Source organism: Lepidochelys kempii, chromosome 4 (assembly GCF_965140285.1).
Source record: "Lepidochelys kempii isolate rLepKem1 chromosome 4, rLepKem1.hap1, whole genome shotgun sequence".
NCBI classification, from domain to species: domain Eukaryota; kingdom Metazoa; phylum Chordata; order Testudines; family Cheloniidae; genus Lepidochelys; species Lepidochelys kempii.
The window spans coordinates 22801746-22820282 of record NC_136383.1 but is presented as its reverse complement, the minus strand read 5'-3'; the positions used below and the strand labels follow the sequence as shown (position 1 = coordinate 22820282).

At 38.7% G+C, this 18537-nt stretch overlaps 1 protein-coding gene across 1 annotated transcript in view; it reads right to left on the bottom strand.

Annotated features, from left to right (window-relative positions):
- GRID2 (glutamate ionotropic receptor delta type subunit 2) overlaps positions 1-18537 on the bottom strand; it is a 1023752-nt gene that overhangs the window by 181659 nt on the left and 823556 nt on the right. The window contains exon 10 of the mRNA XM_073340701.2: positions 9574-9771. Coding sequence (XP_073196802.1) covers positions 9574-9771 — 198 coding nt within the window. The remainder of the gene's footprint in view (positions 1-9573; positions 9772-18537) is intronic.

The window sequence follows — 18537 nt, the reverse complement described above, 5'->3', positions numbered from 1 at the left end:
CTTGGTTTCACAGACATCTATGTAATTTAAAATAATCCATTTAAGAAGGATTATTAAGGGGATTAATAAAATCCCTTGATCTTATCATCCCAATTCTCAGCTTGTCGCTGAAACATTAGGTCCCTAGAGACAACAGCCACAACTACAGCAGGTGATATTTTACTTACTTTTCACACATGCAATTATAAGTGCAGTGAAAATAGAAGAGGTACTTCAAGCAGACACATTAACGGTGTTTTTAAAAGAAATTCAAATATTGAATAAAAGAACTGTAAACTCTAGATTTTTTTTCATATGGAAAGGAACATTTAACATACTTAAAGTTGTTACTGGTTTGATGTAATGCACTTCTACTGTGATTAAAGCTGTATGAGGTCCTTTCTAGGAAACGAAAGGGGTATGAATATGGAAAGGATCAGCAAATCTATCAATTTATTGACTCTCTTGAGTTTCTTTCATCTATGTCCAAACAAGGCGGGAATTACTGCTACCCAAATATTGAGATGTATGTGATATATTAAGTGGTATAGCGTGGGAATGAAACTGTGATAACTAAAAAGTAGGCAAGGATTAGGATCCAGTTTGAAAATCCCAACTTTGTTTTGACATTTTCTGTCAATATTTTCTGCTACACATAGTACAGTCACACTATTAATCACAATAAGCTCTAGACAGGACTTGATGTACTTGATGCAAAAGCGTATTGATGTCTGAACTTAAACTTCAATAATCTTCTACAGTTGTGTGAATGAGAGGGTGTGTGGAGGGGGTGGTGTTGGGCAAAAAAGTATTTTCAAATATTCATTTGCATAAAAGTCATGGGCCAAAGCTTCAGCCGGTCATAGAATATAGAATCATAGAATATCAGGGTTGGAAGGGACCTCAGGAGGTCATCTAGTCCAACCTTCTGCTCAAAGCAGGACCAAACCCCAATTTTTGCCCCAGATCCCTAAATGGCCCCCTCAAGGATTGAACTCACAACCCTGGGTTTAGCAGGACAATGCTCAAACCACTGAGCTATCCCTCCCCCCAAGGTCTAATCAAGATAGCTCTACTGACTTAAATGGAGCTGCATTGACTTACACCAGGAGAGAATTTGGCTTCATGAATTCACTTTGATTGTATTCATAACGCTTTCTGTTAGTTTTCAGTGAATGATCATTCAATGTTGTTTGATTCACAGGCAGCAAAAGTCTCAGGAATATTTGTGCAGATTCATCAGAGTGAAGGTTTGCACAAGACTCGGTCACGTAACTTGAAAGTCACTTTGATTTCCTTCTGCTTCTTTATAAAGTATTCAATCAGGTGAACAGCTTAAAGAAAAGCATATGGCTCTGATGACCTATCGTACCACAGAATAATCAGAGCTGAGAACACTGCAAATGACCCAGTCTGAAATGTTTTCCACATAACGTGTACATCAATTTTGAATAATTAACAACTTGTAAAAGTCAAAGTCAGTTCACAAATAATTAATTAACAGAGGCAAGGCTAAATGCAATTTTTTTTGTATGTTTGATTCAAGTCTGGTGTTGAGTATGATTTCGTGGTTATAAAGCGACCCTAGGAGTCAGAAGTTCTTCTAATCTCTAGTCCCAGCCCTTGTTGGTTATTTTTAGGTCAGTTATTTCACCAACTGTAATTGTTATTAAAATATTTCCCTACCTCAGAAGAGTACAGTGAGGTATAATTAATTTAACATGTTTTGATATCCTTGGATGAAAAGCAATATAGTTTGGAGTGTGTGAATGATTCATTTAAAAAACAGGAGATTACTGCAATATTGACTAATTGCAATCATGACTAAAGTTTTTTTAAATAAACAGGTTTTCACAAGAGATGTGTTGTATGGAAGAGCACAGCACCATGTCGTTTGTGGAGATGTTGCTTATATTTTACCTCCTTGGAATGAAGTGTTCCAAAATTCCACTGCATTACTACTCCAGTATAGTTACCAGCGAGCTATGACGGAGGATCACCATTGTTCTAATGGAAGTATTCCATTTCCTTTGTGATATTACAAAAGTCATTGTGATACAGTTACGTCCACTGATAAGGCAGTGGTCAAAAAGTGGTAAAAGGAATGGTGAAAGATAAATCCTGTGTTTTCAGTGCTATTGTATTTAGGTTTCTTTTTAAGAGGGAATATTACTACCCACATACTTATTTTATTTACTGAGTTTTAACCAGTGTGTTCCTATCGAACAATTTATTTACCACTGAAACCAAAGTCAGTTAGCAATAATACTGGCTAGTACAACTGTAGTGAAAAGTACTACTAACAGGTACCAACCCGGTTGCCACCCAGCTGCATTTGCTTCATGTTTAGTGAAAGAGAGATCTTTTATTAATAGAAATGTGTTGTATGAACTGAAGGAAAGCTGTGAAAATGACTTTTGTACTATATTTGTAGCAATATATCATCTCATTGGGTGACAATTAAGGCTCCATGTCCATCCCGGAGGTCACGGAAATCATGGATTCTGTGACTTTCCATGACTTCCATGACTTCTGCAGTGGCCAGTGGCTCTGGGCCCAGCTGCAGTGCAGTGCAGCTGCAGTGGCCCAGCTGCTCAGGTAGCCACAGGGACAGCCACACCAGCCACCGCTGGAGCGACTCTGCAGCCAGCCGCTTGGGCGACCCCACAGCCAGCCACACTGGCTACTGCTTGAGTGGCCCTGGAGCCAGCTACAAAGGCCGCTGCCCAGTGGTCCCGGGGCGGCCGCTGCTCAGCGGTCCTGGGGCGGCCTCTGGCAGCTGGTACCGCTGGCCCTGGCCCCCCAGCAGCAGCCCCTAGTCCTCCCCCCAGAGCAGCGGCCCCACAAAGAGTAGCCCCCGCATAATTAATGTTCAGTGTGTCATGTTTTGTTACCCCTTGGTTTACTGTCAAGTGAGGTCTCATTTTGTTGTGTGTATAACCCTGTAAACATATGAATAATCTATAATCATCACTCAGGCTACAATTTAGTCATGGGTATTTTTAGTAAAAGTCATGGACAGGTCACTGGTGTGAATTTCTGTTTATTGCCTGTAACCTGTCCATGACTTTTACTAAAAATACCCATGACTAAATCGTAGCCTGAGTGATGATTATAGATTATTCATATGTTTACAGGGTTATACACACAACAAAATGAGACCTCACTTGACAGTAAACCAAGGGGTATCAAAACATGACTCATTGAACACATTGAGTTAAATCTGGGCTTCACTGCAGTCGCCAGGAGTTTTGCTATTGACTTCTATGGGACTATGATTTTCCCCATAGTACCTATTCAGGACTTCTTTCTCAGGCAAAGTTCCCACTGCTTGCCAAACAAGTGGTGAATTGGAAACATATGGGTTGATTTTTGAAGGTGCTAAGCACCTACAGCTCTCACTGACTGAACTGTGGGCAACAGCTTTTCTGCAAATCAGACCTCTAGTGACTACCAGATTTCACCTAATAGTTGATCCATCAAAGATGAGTGTTCTTAATTATGTACAGATGTCAAATTACACAAAAACTGGCAAGTGGAAAAATGAAATGCCTATCATTATCATGTCAAAATAAATCAGAGAGATATCAGCTTTCAGAAGTCAAGGTTCGCTAAGTGCTTTATAGAAGAAAGGCAAATGCATGCAATCATGTCAATATTTAGATGTAAAGTTGCCAGTCTAAATTATAAACATGGAAAATACTCCACTCATTAAGTTTTAGGAGTGCCAAAATATTACCAATTATCATAATCTTAGTTATTTTGGTTTACAAACTTAAGTTAAATGAAACTGTGAGAGTTGGTTCATGAAACTGATTGGCTACTGAAAAAACAGCAGAGAACATTATTTTATTTGATATGACCCGTATATGAAACTGCATTAGTCATTACAACATGGAGCTGATGTGATGTCACCTCTCTACGCTGACACAAGTCCATCATCATTGCCCTGGAACCCCCCTAAACCTTACATGTTATTGCTTAAGTAAACTCATTTATGATTATTGCTCTATATACCTGAAAACAATCTTATGGTGAGTCCCTGTTTATAACTACGACTAAGGAGAACTTACAATACTGATGCAACAGCCTTTATTTATTTTTCAACCCATCCTTAAACTTGCTCTAATGCGACCTTTCATTTAATTGCTATTTCAGGTTAATCCGAGGATAAATATGTACTGATTAATACAACAAGGGCGTTATGTCCACTGTGATTTTTTGATGCAAACTTGAGTTTTAAACAAAATACATTGCTGGCATTTAAATAAATTAAGGAAAAATACTTATTCCAACAAAAGAGACATTGTTTTGTGTCAGGAAACACCTTGGGGTTGAGTCTGGCCCCCACTCTGCCACCCTATGCTGCTCCAATGGTATATATGGGAATATAAAGGGGACACTATATCTGGAGAAGAATCCCTGAGGGGAGGCTCACCATGAGGTTGATGTAAGCAGCCTTATGCATGGCTGATAGTGGATCTGGGGCATGCACATAGCATTTTGTGCCATAGCAAAGCAGCACGTAGTAAGGCTGCCATAAAGTAAAGCAGTCCTCAAAACTGCTCTTGCTTACGCTGGGGGCTGCACCAGTCCCTGACAAAGGCATAAAGCTACCTTGCTCTCGCTTTCTTTTTCCCTCAGGGCTATACCTTCTATTTTGTGTCTCTGATTTCACACCTCTGGAGGCTACAGACTGAAAAATGAAGAGAGTCAGATAGCAAAAGGACATGAGTTACGGTGAACTCACGACAAAGAAAAGTACATAAAACATCATCACAGAATTGTATGACTGGAAGGGACCTTGAGAGATCATCTAGGCCAGTCCCCTGCACTTAAATATGAGAAGCAAAATCTTAACCTCCCTGGGAAAGCTGGAGGAGGTATGCCCGCCTGTCTCCGAGGAAATGCTACGCAGACACCACATGAGGCTTTGCTCTATTTAACACGGGAACTGTGCACTTACTACAGCAACTGTCATCTCATATGGTGTACCTGCCACAGTGGCACTGCAAACCATGTTGTGCCGTCTCTGCGAGATACATTCAGCAATGCATCGTGTGAGTGCTGCTATTTTCCATAACGCTTGTGAAGAGATTTAATTTTTGCATGTGCACAGCGTGCCCAACTCCATCTTGGCTCCCGTGGGGCAATGCATAAAGGGCAACCCATGGGTTTCTGAATGGCCTCCACATTGTGTTGGCAATATTAACATGTCAGATTGGAATGGAAAAAAATCCATTGTCCTATAAGAATTTTTTTAAATCGCTTCAATTTTTAATCTAAAGTGTTTTTGCCCCCAAGGTTGCCAATCAAAGAGGTTTCTGGAGTTCTGGAAGCAAAGCTCAATTCACTGTAAATAAGGAGAAAGCAGGCTTCGAGGAACAGCTTGCATGCCGTGAGACATAGATCCATGCTGGCTGCTTGCCCAGCAATTCAACAGTCCCTTAAGTGAGACAGGGAAAGGGAAAGAGAGAGAAGGCACAGTGAACCTCTGCTGTTAACTATATAATGCCATAAAGATCACCTCCTACCTCAATACAGGTCATCAGCTTTGGTAGTAAGGGAAACATTAAAAAAGAGAAGTCTGGACACAGGTGTGTGAGTGAGAGCCAAGCCCCCATCATAACTTTTCAGCATAAGAGAGAGAAAGAGAGATTACATTCATTCAGAGTCACAGACTCTGTGCACTTTTAGCACTTAAATAAAACAACACACATACTGTAGCTTTTCAACTTCAATGATGTGTCATTTGCTTATCAATGTAAATGACTGATCTCAGAATGATTTTGAGATCCTCCAAGCATCTTGTTATTGGGAAGGAAAGAAAACCGTATGTGTATTATTAGTGAACCATCTGATTTCAGTATTTAGGATTTCTGGGTTATGAGACGTTCATGTGACATTGATTAAATGTATTTCAATCCTGACTCAGCCCCAAAGTCACTGAGAACATGGACTCTTCTGTTTGGGTTATGCACTGTTTCTCAAATGACAAACTGATGATGGTATGTTGGCCATTGTACAGAGCAGCAGATTATGTACCATAATAATTAGAGAACAGAGAAATTATTAGAAAGCAAGAACCAACCTGATTCTATGCCTAAAACATAAGACAAAAATCAATTTTCTGAAGTTGGAAAATGCTAGGTTAACTTTAAAAATTATCAGAGCACACCTCTACACTTCCTAGTTTCATCTGGATTTGCAAGAGATACGACTATGACGAAGGCAGTTTATTTTCAAAAGTAAGATGTACAAACAAATACTTTAAGTGCCAAAGAACTTTTTCTCACAAGATTTGTTCCCTCAATCCAAGGCCAAGGAAGTCCTGATAATCATTGACTATCCACCCAAACATTTCAATGTCTGAAGCTAACTTTTAAAATTCTTGAGGATAAAACATCACAGAGGCTGGATACATATTAAATATCTATTCAAATAACTAGTCAATTTCCTAGTGGTGTTCTAGTGCATTTTCCAGCCTTTTACACATAATAGGGCTGTCTCCATTTCTCATAGGTGGTTATTTTACATTCTAATAGGCCTCATGTTATTCAGCAATGCAGAAAAGGTTGACACCATCACTATTATAGATATTTGATCACTACTGTATTAATTTATAACCAACCAGCTGGGACCATCCATTTTCCATTTCAAGTGCTCTTTAATTTCCACCTCCCTTCTTAGTCAGCATGCAGTACCATTTTACCATTCAGCAGATATTCAATGGGATTTTTTTTAGTGCATTTTACCGCGAGACTTATTATTCAACGCTTATCTGCATTTGCCATCTATTAGCCCAAGTACTTAATGATCTAGGTACTTCATCTGATTGCATTGCTCCTTACTATTTGCTGTGACTGCTAATCAAATGTCACTTGCAGACTTGTAAAATGGCTTCCACAATCAGCCACTAGGTCATTTACATTTCTCATTCCTTTTTACAGCAATTATTATTCCTATTACAGCAGTGCTGCTAATGTGCTAAGGGGTGGTACAGATGCAACTGCAGATAAAGTCCTCACCCTCTAGAACTTGCATTCTAACAAGTTAAATCAAACATATGAAGAATGAGAGCAACATTCAAACAACTATTTCCATGTGACAATGGTAAAGAGTCACAGTGAGAATTGTTTTCTTCTTACACTGAAAAAGGAATTTTATCAGGATAATGGTATTATCCATAAAGCTGAGTGTGTGTGCACGTCTCTCCCTCTATGCTTCACTGTACCACCTATGCCTAAAGCCTTCCCAAGCCACCGTCCTCCCAGGCTTCCAGATAGTTTTAAGGAAACTGTACACATATCTTCCAAAATTTCCTCTCTTCCCACACTCTGCCTTCTTTCCTGCTACCCTTTCATCAATGTTCAATCCCTTGGCCCAAATTTTCAGCCACTGGCTCTTAAATTGGACATGCAAACATGTTGTGTACTCATTGCATGAGGCTGGTCCTGTTACATTACTTTAAGTACATCACACGGTTGAGTATGTCCTGAATTTGGATGTGCATTATATGTGTTTCTGTATTCACTAATGGACTGGTAGATGGCCTGTGTGGACTCCTAATATCATGAGTATTCCTGCTTTTATACATACATATGTTAAATATCCACACAATCAATTGAAAACCTGCTACTGTATTTACAGTTAATTTATGTAACCACATATTCCTATCATTAACCTCAATCTGCCCTACTTACTATCCCCTCCAATTGTTTATTCTTCTATTTGTTACATCTTGTATTAGGTTGTAAACTCTTTAGGGCAGGAACTTTCTTCTGCTGTGTGTTTGCACAGCAACTAGCATAATGAGGGGTTGATTCTGATGAGGCACCACGTTGCTCATCAAGTAGTAATACATAATAATAATGACTTTCTCTTAGAATAACTAACGTTGGTGAGAGCTGGCCACTCTCTTAAATACGACTTTTATCTAACGTTTCATCTATTCCCTCCTCCCCAGCTGATTTTAAATAGGTCTGCAGTTTCATTTTTGGTCTCAAGGCCTCTTTTATGAAGTAAAAAAATAGCCATTATGCACTCTTAAGCCTTCCTGGATGTTTCTTGATTTGAGTTGATTATTAAGGTAATCTCTTTCTATCACTTCTTTAGATCACTCCTGGATGACTTGAGTTCTTGAAAACTTCAAGAATCTCTTATTTGTCTCTGTGTAACTTAGTGCACTTTGCAAGTCAGAATTGCATTCTTCCCCTTCTGTTCTGTCTTAAACTGTGAGTGGAGGAAACTGAAGGGTAGAAAGGATGGTTTTTGATATCAGAAAAAATAAAATAAAGTAAAAATATGATCCTGTTCCATTAAGATCCAGGGGCCAGACTGTCCCCAGTACAGAAAATAACCCATGGGATAAAGCTAAGCGTGTGTATGGAAGAATATAGCTTTAGAAACCATCGATTTTGGAAGGACCAGTGGGAAGGTTACTTTGTTCCATGAACCAAAGAATAGCGGATACTCTGTGGTTCACATTGGACCTGCACTATCATTGTATATATTCTCTCTGTGGATGCTCAATAGTTGCTACAGAGGAGTCCCAGGGGGAGATAATACAGCTTATTATCTCCTACTTGGATTTCCATGTGGATATTTTCAGGCTATACAGTGGATAGCACCTCCCTTGCACTCCATGGAGCTCCACTCGTGCAGAGCTCCAGCATAGCAGTACCTGTGCAGGGAAAGAGAGAAGAGGAGAGTGTTGCAGTGGAAACAATACTCTTCTTCATTCCACTGCGGGGTGGAAGAGTAATAAACACTTCTCCACATGCTTCCACAGGATGACAACCACACCCAGAATGACAACCACACCCAGGATTAGCAGGGGCAGGTAAAATTTATCTGAAAACTTTACAGCACAATCAAGAAATTTGCCAGAGCATCTGCTGCACAGATTTTTCTTTTCCATTTCAAAGGAAAAAATGAAGGCAGAGGATCAGATAAGTTGGGAAGAGCGAAAAAAAAAGCCAAATAAACCAGGTTTATTTTGTTTAATTTATATATGCTATAATATTAAACATTTAATGTAGAATTAAGTAAATGAAGATGGTCTATTAAATACAGATTAACAAATATACTGCTTTCAATTGATGCATCTACATCTTGCAAATATTGTACATCAATAAAACTTTTTCTGTTGATCATATACCTTACTTATTATTCATCACCACCAATATTTCTAGAAGTACTATACATTATTTATGTAATGTCTTACTAATTAAAGTAACATAGGATTTCCCCCCTTAGAACAGCCTCTTCTCATTCGTGGCTGGTTTTGCCAAATTAACTAGGATGCTGAGGATCACTGTTTTTTATCACATTACCTCACAGTACTATATTATGGTTGAAAAAACTGGATGGGAAATCCCTGATAACACATCAATCATTCCATGTTCATTTTCTCACCATCAGTCCCCAGGGCATTGGTAGCAGTATCAGATTGTGTTAGCATAGGCCGTGTCCGTATAAAACAATACCACTGAGCTATCAAGGGAGGCACTTAATGATGCAACATCAATAAATAAGCTACATGTTTATGGGTCATTATACACCTTTAATTTAATAAATAATTAACCTCCTTACCTTAAATACTAGTTCTCCAATCAGTCCATTCCATGACCCATCCTCCTGGGGGCTTCCATACTTGTGATCCGGTGCAACATAAATTTCATACTTAAAGCCAAGGTAATTAGCTAAGGCTTCCAAGACGTCTACTGAGAAACCCTGGTATTTCTTCGGTTTTCCCAAAACATTTTCGGACACCATCACAAATGGCTCCTCCTACATAGAGAGAAAGGTTGTAATATAACCATTTATTCCACTGACCAAAAAGGAGGCTACATTTTTTTAAAAAACTAATATAATTCTATCTGGAAATTTTATTTTACATTTTTAAGAAAGTAGAAAATTAACTTTGGGCCTAATATTGCAGGTTTTACTCACAGTGAGTGACACCTTACTCTGCAGGTAATCCCACTGATTTAAATAGGACTAGCTATGAGTAAAGTGATCAAATTAGATTCAGATACCCAGATTCTGATATCCTTACTCACATTGAAATCATCCCATTGTAGTTACTCCGTGGTCTGTCCCATTGCAGTTAATGGGATGATTTGTGGAGTAAAGGATGTTGATAACTCCTAGAAATTTATTGAGATTCTCATGTTATTTGGATTTATTCTTAAAGCCCCAGCTACTGGAGTCATGGTATTTCATAAGAATCTCAGCTTTCTTTTTGAAAAACTAAGTTTTTAGCCCTCATTTGGGAATTAGAACTCGAAAAAGTGAGCCAAGTGCATCCTAAAGGCTCAAGAACCAGAAGACAAACAAACAGAACCCAAAATGTATTTACAAAAAAAATCTCATGATTTTGGGGGCCTCACAGAGGACTTTTGAATGGTGGGGGTTGGCAACACTGAATAAGATGCTATTGAACTAGAGTAAGGCATCAGAGTCTGGTTCATATTATTTGCATCTTCAAAAGGTATTATATAGAAAGAAGATTTCACAACTCTTGTTTTAAAATGCATCTGTGCTTTTTATGTTTACATATATTTAATTATTATTTGAAATAAGCTTCTGAATTACATTATACGTTATTAATGATGTCTCATGGGCTCTGTTAAATATCATTTGCCGAAGATCTAGTTCTTGCACAGATTGTTAAAGTCAGTGATTTGTTTTCTGTTGTATATTTCAAAAATAAGTCAAAAGACTGTAATATCAAATGCCTCTCAGTACAGAGTTCTTCTGTTTGTGGACTTTAATTTCAGTCCTGCAGAGATATGCACACAGGATGACTACTCATAAACATGAAGAATTCCACAGGGTTGTCATTTTCTATTGAGTACAAGAATCTGATATAGTTGACAAATAAATTAATTAATATTGTAGGCTAAAACTGGACAAGAAGAAGTCACATACTTGAAAGACTATCATTTTTCTTGTCCTTCTGTTCCTCCACTGTGAACTGGATACACCAGCTTATCCATTTATAACATGACAAGACAAACTGGTTGACATTATTTTAACTGATTTCATCTAGCAGATACTAAATGGATTATTTTAAGGAGAAGCAGGTGGGTTTGCCTGTGAAAACATGACTTTGCAAATATTTAGCAAAGGATGTCCTTAGTATCCGATAAAAATAGATATTGGATTGGTGTTAGTTTGTCCATAGATAAGACTTCCCAGTCAGTACCATTCTCTTTCATTTTTTACCAAAATCTGTAAGTGTGGTTTAGTTTTAAGTTAAGCCATGCCGCAATATATTCTCTGCACTTCCAAGGTTGTTTTAACCAACATTTTTTACTTTCCTTTCCCCCTACATTATATTTTCTGTTGTATGTTTTTTCCACATTTTTGATAAAAGAAAAAGACACCCCAAATCATATTTCTGAGTACAAGAAAGTTTTGATTACCACACAGCTAGCTAACGGGTGACTAATTTGGGAGTTCTTATCTGGGCTTTCATTTTGCTGATCTTCTGAGAAAATATCTCCACTCTGCCTATCATCTCTCATTCACAATTGAGAGATTGACTCCCACCTCTGATTGGCCAATGATGCCAGCCTCCCTTGCCCACTTGTGAAATTTTCAAACAAGCACCTTCATGCTTTCTCTCATACTGCCCCTCGCACTTGATTCCACCACCTATCATGCTGACAAATATCATCTCATTGTTTCCTTGTATTCCCCCATCGATTAGTCTATATCCATCTGTTGTCTTGCATATAGACTGTAAGCTCTTTGAGGCTGGGACCAAGGCTGCATGCACCCAATTCTCTGTCACTCCCTGACCTCCTTCTCCTAGTGTTTGTAGCCCACTACAGTATGTAGAGGAAGGATCTTATTGCTCAGTGTGGATCTGTAATCCAAGTCCTAATCAAGTATGTAGTGGTTTTGCCACACAAAGATAACTCCAAAAATGATGTTCCATATCTCCTTATTTGTTCAACCCTTTCACTGATATCCAGATGAGATGTACTGTTAACATGTAAAAAGGGTCTGTTTGATTTTTATTCCCCCCTGAAAACACAACCTGGAATTGAAAGTCAAGCTGCATTATCTTTTTGTATCTCATACATTGTCACCAGTCATAAAGATTCCGCTGTCAGATCTTAGCTGAGTATTTTGCACATTGCACAAGGTGGAAAATAATCCAGCTGTACTGACTCACAATTGTAATTTTGTCAATCACATAAGTAGAAATGACTCAAAGACATACAGAAGGCAGATATTTTGAACAAGGTGACATTTTAAAAGAGAGTTATCACTGTCCTGACTCTAACTACATGTTAAGGACACTGTCAAATAAATAAGCATGTGACCGGATTGTGTTGGCAAACCATTCTTTTATGATTCTCGGGGGGAAGGAAGTGTTGACCTATTTATCAAGATATTACTATGCATCTGTCAATCTCTATTTTTTTCTTTCAAATCACATGTACAATCATCCAAAATGACAGAGGGATGGCAGAGATGACCTTGAGGTCCCTTCCAGGCCTATGTTTTTATGATTCTAAACTCAGCCAGAAGAAATAAAAACGGAAAGCAATAACTGAACCCAATCCATTAAGTTATTTTCCAGAGATTGGGTCCAAAGAGCATTAAAAGAATTGAGACTAAGTCAATGAAGACTTGTCTGCCTATTAACAAAAACAAACTGTGAATTCTGATTTGCTGATCATTTGGATGACAGATTCCTGAAGCATAAACATGAGCTGGAGGAATAAATGAATACTTCCACAAAAACATCTGCAGTGTATCAATCTCAGGGCATTATGCACAAAGTTCCTGCTTGTAGAATAGGGTGTTCCAGGAGTTGATAATTTTCATATTAGCAAGGATTTATTCACAACACTTGTTGGGTTATTAAATAATAGCTGCTCATAATTCTGAATTTGTATTCAATCAGCTTAAAAGCACCAGCTAATTGCTTAGTCGATTTTAAACAGCATTTAAAGTGTGCCACTTTCACTATTAATTTCAATCTTTTATTAAACTAGGTAATATTCTTTGTTGGTGAGAGAGTCAAAAAGAAAAAAGGTGTCCAGTATGTCATATGGGTAACAAGACACAATCTCCCACATTGCTACGTGGAAAGATGTTCAGACATGCACATTTTTGTTGAATATTAGGAAAGCAAAAAACAACCACTAAACAAACCCAAAACAAAAAGAAAACCCACCACTAACTTTCTTGTGATATGTTATGGGTACTCAGAAAACATTCAAGAGAGAACGAAAATACTTCTTAAATGTGGTTTTTGATTTTTTCCCCCAAAATGCTGCTGTCTGTAACTACAGTCGTAGTTTTTTGATCCTGTGTTTTGGTTAGTTCCTAGAGTGGGAGAGTGACATTTCCCTAACAATATGTGAAAACAAAAAAGAGTGACCATCTTTCTCCTTGAGAAAACAGGACCATTATTTTATTTCCCTCCTGTGCTGAACAGGAACAATTACGGAAATAAAAAGTGGGATTTATGGAGGTGGGAGACACAAACATGCATGCTAGGTACAGGAAAGAAGATTGAAGGTGGTAGGTAGCCAATGAAGCTTCCTGCAGGCTACAGTAAACCAAAAAAATCCTGACCCTGTTTTTCTATGGAAATAAGGGGTCAGTCAGGCAACCGTAGGATGGACTGCTAAGTGACTCTTTACTCAAGTCCTACTGAGCTGGTGAAGGGATGGAAATGAGCATCTCTGTCTCCCCCATTCAAGGACTGCAGGAATGACCTCTGCAGAGGGATTCAGTAACCCCCACAGAGCAGCTGGTGGGGACGAGGTGAATAAAGGGGAGCCTGGGGAGGTAGGGGCTCACAGGGAACCCTGCAATCAATCAATCAATACAATCACTTGTGAATGGGTGGACTGACTGGATCCCAGGGGTTCTGCTGCTCCCCCTTTACTTCAGTTGGCCTGTGATGGAGCTTCTTCTGCCTCAGTGGATCCCATAGCCATCTGACAGCTACAAGTCAGGATTTGATCCAACAAGATTAGCCGGAGAGAAGAGAAAATGAGAAGTGAATGTAAAGGGAAAGCTGGACAGTATTGCCACTATTTATATAGTTCCAGAGGAAAGGCATGGCTGTTTACAAACATAAGGCAAGGTCCTTGCACCCAGAGGAGCTTACAAGCTAAGAACTTGAAGATGAAAGATCCCAAGACCCTGTCAAGTCAGCACTTTTGGGGATCACGCGTAAAGTTAAATGCGTGATTAAGACAGCATGGCATCATCAAGGCAGATGATGGGGAAAGAAGAGATGACAAAAATATATTGGATATGCCAACCATGGAGAGCATTTGCCTGCTTCACTTGGCTGTTGCTATAAAGTTTATTTATTTATAACTTTTCTATGGCATTCATCACCAAAGTATTTGAGCATCTCTCACTTCTCTGGGGTAGTGAAGTATCAACCGCATTTTACAGATGGGGAACCAAGGCAGAGAGAGATTATGTAATTTGGGCAACACAGAAGTGTGTGGCTGTGCTAGGAATTAAACGCAGATCTCCTGAAGGCCTGAGTCTTCTTAACCAATAGAATCTCTTTGCTTTCTTGTTGTATTTCAGTATTTAAAACATGTAAGTAAATCTATACCATGTTTAGGCACTAGTGTGCCTAGTAGGTGGATTAGGAGTGGAAAGCAAGCACCAGATGTGGGAGCAGGAAAAGGGGCGGAAAAGTGAGAGGACAAAATACAGCAGGTCAGACTTCATGAGGAGGAGGAAGAAATGTACAAGTGGGTAAAAAGCCAATAAATTAGTTCAAGGGTAGAAATGGAAGCTGAGAAATATCAGAGATTTTAACTTTACCTGACTAGGGGAAGCGAATTGATAGCAGAGCAAGATAATAACGGAGCTATAAAGAGAGATATGAAAGACAGAATTGAAAAAAATTACCAAGGGCCAAGTTCTGCCTTCATTTACACCCACACATTGGCTTCAGGGGGATTGCATTGGTGTAAACAGAAGCAGAATTTCATAAAATGGGAAATAAGAGACATGGAGAATTTTCTCTAGATGTGTCTGCCAGGCAGCTGGTTTTCTCAATGTACTGTACAGAGCGGATAAAAAGGAAGACAGTGAAGTCTAGTGAGAGCAGCTGGCTAGAAGTAAGGAAACATGCATTCCATTCTTGACTTAGCTGCTCATTTGCAATATAGTACTGGATGGGTCACTTACCTTCTCTGAACTTCGATTCCCCCACATGTAAATGGGGATAAGAATACACAAATTTTCTAAAGTGTCATGAGACTGTGGGATTAAGAGTACAATGTATTATTATTGAAATTCCCATAGACACGCCAATATTCTAGATGGCCTTTAGTGAGTACATTATAGGAAATAAAATATCTTTGAAAAGTAGGAAAAGTGTCATTCGTAGTATCAGTGGGTCAGTATCTTTAACGACTTGAGAAATAAGGTTACATTAAGTGGCTTATGTGAAATGACTTGGTAGTCTCAATTGAGTTCACAGTGGACTAGTGTACGAACCATCACCACCCACTGGTTTCCTTGTTGGCAGACTCAGCAGAGAAACCGACATGTGAATGCGCACAGAAACCCAATTCCATTCTAATGCCAGAGGTACACTTTCAAGACTGAAGGTTGAGGCTCACAAGGGAAAGTGAGCCAGAGAAGGGAAGCTGTGCTACATTGCTGCTTTCAGTGTGATGCTCATTCTACAGAAAAAAACAGGATTTTGGTCTAAATGGCTGTCAAGCTGGCACCTCTCACAAATACCACATTCTCATAAAATAATTAAAGATGAATAGACATTATTTTTCTACTTAGCTGATTCATGTGTCACCAACGAGGATGGTCTTTTTAAATTAATTATAAAATAGCCTGAGCTTTTTCCAAGAAAACACCTCCAAGAAAGAAGCCTGTATAGCAATTAAACATCGAACAGAAAGTTGTAGATTTGAACAACTGGAGAAAGAATCTCTGGGGGTTTACAACACATATTGAGGCTTGATTCTAAAACTGCAGATGGATGACCTCATGCCCTCCTGCTGTGTTTGGAAGAGAATGGTGAGATTAGCTAATTAGGTGGGTGATTAGAATTCATAAAGCATATGAAAATGACCCCTGTCTACTCTTTATAATTTTCTGAACATACCAGATTAGGATATTTTAATATTGACAATCTGAATTCATTAAATGGGACTCTATCAAGGAGCATACATTTTCCTTTGCTGTCTAGCAAAGATGATTTGGGGGAGAGAGAGAAATCAAGTGAAACAAGAAATGTAGCTCTGCCTTATACATACTTCCATGTTTTATAGCAGAGTGAGGTGTGACACTTAGTCTGAACTCAGTACTGAACGTAACAAACAGCATGCGGGTGCATTAAATGATTCATGCAGACTGAGCGTGGGTTCAGTAATCACAGGAAGCAAATATTCACCATATTTGACAACTGCAGTCACCAGTAAACATCATGGAATTGCTCCCAAATGTGAAATTCTCACTCATTATTGGCTAGCTCAGCGCCATTCTTTTGGCTATTGGATGACCAAATGTACCCATTATAACTGAGAGGAAGCAGTGAGAAAGGTCATAAACTACAGCCAAGCTATTTTTCAAACACAGGAGGCTACTTTCTCCTAGCTTGGTGCAATCACTTGTTTCTTTTCCTTGACTTTTTTAAAAGTTTGAGTTTTAAATTTTAATCACTTTGGACTTTATTCCCCTCTAGATTTCAGAGGGAAATTCAGCTCCAAAAATGTCTTTTCCTTGAGTGATTTATTTACCAGGGATCCAGGGATTATACTTGGATAGGAACAGTTCAGCAGCTTGTTATTTTTAATTGAACAGCAAAAGTATATTACTTTATGTTAGACTCAATGGCTAAAATTTAATTGAAACATTTAATTTTCTCATTATAGATAATCCTCCCACTAGCAATGGTTACAGAAAAACAATTAAAAGACATATGTACCCCACCCCCCCATCATACTAAAAGTAAAGATCTGTCTCAAACCAACAAAAACAAAGACAATTACAGTTAAATCTTTATACTGTTTTTAACACCCAATTTAGGACCTGTAAAACAACAGGCTGGATATAAAACCATTGTTTTAGGATCATCTGTACTACAAAGGGGCTGATCAGCAAAACAGTTGCATTCACACAACTCCCATTGACTACTATTGACATGATCAGTTCCTAGAAGCCAAGATAGGTAAGATAAGAACAGAGTTTTAAATTTGGTCCCTATTCAGGAAAGCACTTATTCTTGTGCTTAAGGGCACATCTACACAACAAGGGAAGGTGTGTTTGTTGCACAAATAGGCATATCTGCACTAGCTTTAATCTAGCGAGCACAGGTAACAATAGCAGTGATTACATAGTGGCATGGAATTCAATGCAGGCTAGCAACTTGAGTTCGTACCCAGGAGGATCCTCGGTGGACTTGGACAGGGGAGGCTGAACTGCATCAAAGCCCAGGCTGCCACATTTTCACGACCACATTTACACACACCAGCTAAATTAAAGCTAGTGCAGGTATGCCTACCTACGACACAATTACAACTCAATCTGCACTGTACATATACCCTAAAGCTCATTGACTTTAATGGAAGTTTTACCATTAACTGCAATAGGACTTGGACATGTGCTTAAATATCATATGCTTAAATAATGCTCCAAAACAGGGATGCTTTCCTGAATCAGAGGTCCTAACAGTAAACATCTGCCTTTCTATGGGTTTATTGCTACTAATGCAATTTCTTTTTCTAAAAAGTGCTTTTTAAAATACATCTCCTGATGTCTTACTGCAGGACTGAGGTTTCCTTCATGGAAATATCATCCCAGTGTTATATTAAGCTGCAGTAAAGCTTTGTGTATTGATTTTCTTACACAATAGCCCTTTCTGAGCCATTATAGTAGATATGATAAAAATGTGCATTAAGTCTAGACTATATTTGAAAGCTTTTAGAGTCCACATTGCATATTATTCCTAATACGTTGCTGCAAATAATGCAATCTTGACTTCTGAAGCTGTACACCATGCTGTATTCTGTGCCAATACTAATATTATTAACCTAGATGCTGCATATTACAGAAAGTAAAGACAGACTTGTGATAAGAATCATACTTTCAGGTTGTGATTTTCAGAAGTACTCAGCGTAATTCTGTTCCTATTGAAGTCAATGGTAAAACTCTCATTAAGTTCAGTGGAAGAATGAGGCCAATCCACTTTTGAAAATCCCTCCTTAGTTTATGTACCCACTTTCCTCTGATAATCACAAAATATGATAAAATGATGGTCACACATAATTATCCAAGTTTTGGAGATAGGGATGTAACACACTGCTGGGACAACCCAGAACTGAGAGCTACTCTGTTACTTGAACAAGAGAGAGTTTTGCTGGCAATTTAGATTATGCATCAGCTTTCTGTCAGAACAGTCCTCCTTCCTCACCAGCAAATTCCTCAAGGCTGTCCTGGCTCAAACCTCGCTTAGCAGGTAACAATCAGTGAACTCCAGCCCCCAAGGTCCTTAGAGATGTTTCTCTGCAATGCACAGCCTCTATCACA